At 35.4% G+C, this 5,896-nt stretch overlaps 1 protein-coding gene across 1 annotated transcript in view; it reads left to right on the top strand.

The window, feature by feature from the left end:
• Window positions 1-362: 362 nt before the first annotated feature.
• LOC306847484 (interleukin-6-like) overlaps window positions 363-5,896 on the top strand; it is a gene marked incomplete at its 5' end in the record, with an annotated part of 13,784 nt that continues 8,250 nt past the window's right edge. The window contains one exon of the mRNA XM_079381426.1: window positions 363-443. Coding sequence (XP_079237552.1) covers window positions 363-443 — 81 coding nt within the window. The remainder of the gene's footprint in view (window positions 444-5,896) is intronic.

Raw genomic sequence — 5,896 nt, 5'->3', positions numbered from 1 at the left:
GTGTGTGTGTGTGTGTGTGTGTGTGTGTGTGTGTGTGTGTGTGTGTGTGTGTGTGTGTGTGAGAGAGTGTGTGTGTGTGTGCGTGCGTGCGCGTACAGTTCTGTATCTTGTTAACTTGCCAATGCTTCAAAACAAAACTCTTTCAAAACAAAACTCTCTTTCAAAGATTTGATGTCACTAACCTCACAAGCTTTGGTAAATCCAGCGATGATTTCATCCTTGAAAAATTTCATCCTCAGTCAACACAACTTTTCCAGACAGACCGGAGAAAAACCCTGTGAGCTTTCTTGGAAACTGTGTAAAGTCAGCCAATCACATTAGAGTTTACTAGATTGAGAAAGTGCTCGTGTTTCAGGTGAAACATGCCTCAGACGGTCAGCGGACGGACGGCAGGCATCCCGTCTGATGCTGAGATGAGTGCGAGTCCACAGAAGAGCGTCTGCGTGTGAAAGTGAGAAAAGAGAGTGAAGAAAGTCTTTCATCTTAAACCTTCTCCTCTCCAGTTACTGCTCTCACACACAGACAGATCTTCAAACACACCCTTGATTAAATATTGAAGAATGCCCATGGCTCTCTAACAGAACACAACCTCCAAAAAAGAGAGGAGAGGAGGCTTGGTACCAACCCAAGGAAACAGTCTTTCGTGAACAGCATCTGTTGATTTAACTGGCTTAAAAGGATAGTTCACCCCAAAATTAAAATTTTATCAGCATTTACTCACCCTCAGGTTGTTCCAAACTGTATGAGTTTCTTTCTTCAGTTCAACACAAAGATATTTTGAAGAATGCTGGTAACCAAACAGTCCATATCCATAGTATTTTATTTCTCCATATTACTGAAGTCAATGGCTACCATCAACTGTTTGTTTTCATTTTTGGGTGAACTGTCCCTTGAATTACTATTTTTGGCAAGAATATTGGTCCAGGACCAACAAAAGGTAAAATCACTGTCATGTCTTACTTTATAAATTAGGCTATAATAAGTAATTGTGTTTAAAACATGTAAACTAAGCTGGGCATTACTGGAAAGAAGTGTTTCACTGACATCTTGTGGTTGCTGTTAATGTCATGTTCAAACAAACAGAAGATCCTGTTCTGTGTGAAAAATACTTTTCAGAAGTCGGCCATAATTCACGTTATACATATATTGTACAGTAAGGTGACAAAGAAAGAAAGAAAAATGAATGGTTATTGTGGTCAATTTAATTTGAAAGTCAGTTACCCGGCAGCTGTTTCAGGAAGGGAGAGTCCTCCAAATTTTCTCTGTGGATAGATTTGAGGGGAAACCACCAAAACCAGAAAATCTGCAAACATTTGGCAAATATTTGGCATAAATGGTGTATTTTCCCAACGCTGGTCTTGTCCAGACCTTCATTATTAGCGATCTGACTTGCTAATTTAATGTATACATCAACTTTTTCTGCTAATTTTAGTCTCACAGCGTCCACATTGTCTTTTCACGCCCAAAGTTATATTACATATCATCTTAAATAAGTTTTAAACAAAAAGTTTTAAATTTCTCAGACTTACCTGTTAGAATGATAATGAGTAATGTTTTGTCGGCAGATACTGATCCCGCTCAACGGTTGTTCTGCTGTTGCTATGGTTACCACCTTGGCTTCCCGCGAATTCTTTTCTGGAATTATGAAAATACGCGCGCTTTCTGTCTTACTTCAGTGGTTACTCTCATTCAAAACTTTTGATGAAACGATCCTTAAGTAAGATCTAAAATTAAAGGTTTTAATACATTCATGAACATTTTAACAGAGCATGCAGTCAATTTATGGGCCAAACCTTAACCTTTGGTTCCCTCAACTATCTTCAATTGTAAAACATTTAACCAATTTCTAATGGGTTTCATTATTATACGTACAAGGAAAAGAAACCTTCACATTTTGTTCTACAAAAACAAATGATACACATTTAATGTGCATTTCGAAGGCACTTTTTTTTTTAAATGTACACTGTAAAAAAAAAAATCCATATAAAACAGGGCACAATGAACTGTATTAATATGAAGGAATTTTCCGTGTTGATTTTATTTTGTATTCCATTGTGTATTAGAGCTAAGGGAAATGTTAGTAATAATGCACCTTGGCAGGAAATGATCAGTACACTTTCCATTTTTTTTACAGTGTATGTTGCTAACAACTTGCTATAAGTACTACACATGTCTGAGTCACCAAGCATGTAATTTTGCATCCTTCCTAGCTGTTTCTTCATTAAGCAGAACATCATGAGTCCAACTATTCCTTCTACCCTGTTGTCTTGAAGATGCATGCTGTAATTCACATCTGCATGTCATCATTTCATGCACGTGTACACAGCGAGAGAGAGATTTCAGTGGCAATCACTGGAGAAAATGCCTAGCTCAGCAAAACTCACACATTTTGGCTGAAGATTGGGCCAGTTCTACATACATGTACCATAGGCTCTTTGGCACGAACCACATTGCTGTGACTTGTCACGGATCAATTATTGCATGAGGATGCCGGTGTTTGCTCAAGCCGGAAAATCTAAAGTTGCTCAGTTTAAAAGCGTAAGAATCTATTTTTGGAGCATTGGTGTCCGATTCATTTTTTCAACAGTTTGCGGCGGTTTCATTGCACTCTTGACTTCAGTTACATTTGGTGTTGACAGTGATCGGCAGAAATAAAAATACTCACAGTTTCAGAAACCAAAAAGCTAGAAACACCCACACAATCACACTTCATTTCTGTGGAAAAAGGCTTAAGCATAAATGTGAAAATATCTATATCTGCACATCTGTAGTTTCACAACATATTTCTGTGAAAAACCCTTTGTTTAAGCTCAACTTTACAAAATGTACTGACTCGAAAAAGAGTAAAATAAACCCAATATACAGGTTTTACTCATTCCTTACTTTTCCCATTCCTCACTGGCCAAAAGACCAGTGTATGTTGTGTTTTAGAGACAACCGGCCTTTCCAAACCTCTAAACCATCAAGACTTGATCTAAACCAGCAAAACCTTCTGCTCCATTAACTTTACCACAAAGACCAACTTGGCAAACCAATTTGGTTATACTGGTGAATGGCAACAAACCAGCACTAAAAAAAGTTCACAATAAGCTGGTATATTTAACAGAACTTGAAAAATAGTGTAAGAGCAAAACCACTATATCTAGGTCCGTTCCAATTTATTATATAAACTAGATTCATATTCAGATCTAGTACTCTGGTATCCGGGTGCAAAATGCAAGGTCACGAGAAAGAGAAATGATATACTGATAGGACTTCTCAGAAAAATTAAACACTTTCACTAGTTTATCCGTTAATGACCCAATTTTCGTGGAATAAACGCAAAGAACTGCCTGTTATCTCTTCAGAATCACTAATCTCACCTCAAACGTGGTTTCTGCTGTAGGCCGCTTCACCTCAGAGCTTGTAGAAATCATCCATGAAATGGCAGAGGAAACGTTACAAAACTCTGGCATTTCTCATCTATCACCACCCACTGCATCTTGTGCCAAAGACAGAACTAAACACAGCAGAATGGCAAAGTATGGGCATTGTTAGAATGCAACCTTATTGAACAGGAATTAGTAGCAATTAACAGTAACTAGTTTGCATATACAGCAGTACGTGTGCTGTACTTGAAAAGGCTGTGCATTGAATATTTATCAAGTTGAGATACATGTACATGGAATATTAGCTATGAATTAATAGTAAAATTATATATATATATATTTTTTTTTAATGTGCAGTTCAAATATTCTTCTTACATCAGTGCCAATAAACAGCAAGTTACCATTGTGACAACATGCACTACTGTACATAGGCATCTATAAATAAATAAAAACTACAATAAAAATGAATGCAAATGTCCATCCCTAAGGCTTGTATCAAAAAGATAAAAATGCCTTCATGAAAATTTAAATCTGCTTTTAAAAACTGACTTATACGATGAAAAAATGTTTTATCTAAGTCTAAAAATTATAAACTTAAACTTTAAGTCCATACTATACTTTGTATGCCACCTTTTATTTATAATACGTAAAATTATATAATAAAAAAAAATAATAAAAGCAGTGTTATTTTTAGCTAAAACTATGAAAATACTGTAAAACAATAAAAATTAGATGAAAAATATAAAGTAAAAACTAAAATGTTACCTTCGCAGCTAAACTAAAACTAAATGAAATAAGTTTAAGTACCAAAATGAATTAAATTAAGAATTTGAATTAAAAATAAAACTGATTAGAAAAACTTAATAAAAATGTAAAAAAAAACTAACACACACACACATATATATATATATATATATACACACAAACACACATATATAATTATATTAATTAATATAATTATATATATATAGACAAAGTAAATATTCAGGCCTTAACAAAAACCCATAGACCCAGTAATAATTTTATTTAATAAACCTAGGGCATGGTTTTTGTCCCTTTTTGCCGAAGCAAAACCTGGAAACTTCCACAATTGCTCAAAATAATATCACCCACACTCCATTATAACATCTCCTCAGCTAAAGGGGAATCCTCTCTTACAAAAATCACAATCAATATGCATATCAACCAGAGGGCTGCGGTCTTCACTGAGGTCCTTAACAACTCCAATCAAAGCTGATAGATTACAGAATGAGATCACTTAGAGAAAGCAGAATTTAAAAAGGAGAAGGAAAAGACAGAGACACACTACGTTTTACACATTACTTTCACTTCTTTTATTTGTAATGCTTATGCATGTATAATGGATGATTCCTTTCTTAGAATTACAATAAAAGAAACTGAAACCATATTTGCAGCAGTTTGCAAGATACATTATGAAAGATCTTTCAAAGATGTGATATTTAACTCATGCTGGATGCACCGAGGGAAAAAGCTTTAAACACAGAGGATGCACACACCAAATGTTGATTTAATTTAGTTAATAATTTAATCTATTTATGACATTATTTTTGACAGCATCCTCATTTTACAGCATTTTTCCTAAAAACCTTTTAACAGTACTGCAGGAAGATTTCTTGAAGCATCTTGGAGACATTGCCACAGTTCTTCTGGATTTAGTCTTTCTCAGTTTGTTCTGCTTCTTCTTGTCATCCCAGACAGACTGGAAGTCCAAACTATAAAATTAAACTATTCGTCCAAACTATATTTTGATGGCACTTAATAGTTTCCAAATTAAAAAAAAAAAATACATTATACGTAATTTAATCGTGCATAATTTCATACAATTGATAATCTATCAAAATGAACATATGTTGTTATACAGTGCAGATCAAAATTATAGAACAACCTGCAATTTCTTAAATTTCAAGGTTACTGTTGAGTCTTGAAGTTATCCTAACAGGAGTAGACCGGCTTGTTTTTAAGCATATTGCACAAATTAATGTATTCTGAAGCACAATATAAAAAACTTAAATGAGATATTTGAAAAATAAGAGAACACTCTGAGAACACTTACTGGCCTGGTGCTAATTTCCTTAATTTTCTGACAAACCTATTTAACTGCAGCATTCCTCTAATTTACACTGTGTAGTGGACAGCACAGTCCAGGGCCCAGTTTATGGGCCCTCTCTGAACACAATAGTGGACAGATCAGTAGATATTGATTGGATCTTGGTAGCCTAACATAAGCAAACTGTCCTACGCCATCAGATAAAGATGCCAGGACAACAGCCAGACACCACTTAGTGGGCAAGAAGACCACCTTTGGTACAAAGCCCGGGAAGGACAGGAATACCTATTGGTCAAAATGCAGTTTCTGACCTTCACCCACCAACAGACTAGTTCCTCAGGTTTTGGCCAGTGACCACCATATAAATTCCTTAGGACCTCTGGACGCAGCAGCAGTGGGTGAAACAAAGAGAGAGATCACAGAGTTCCATCCAAATCCATTTATAACCATGTTCTCAAAC

The sequence above is a fragment of the Barbus barbus genome (assembly GCF_936440315.1).
Source record: "Barbus barbus genome assembly, chromosome: 27".
In the NCBI taxonomy this organism is placed as follows: Eukaryota; Metazoa; Chordata; class Actinopteri; order Cypriniformes; family Cyprinidae; genus Barbus; species Barbus barbus.
Note: the sequence above shows the minus strand (reverse complement) of the source record. Positions and strands in the feature narration are given on the sequence as shown.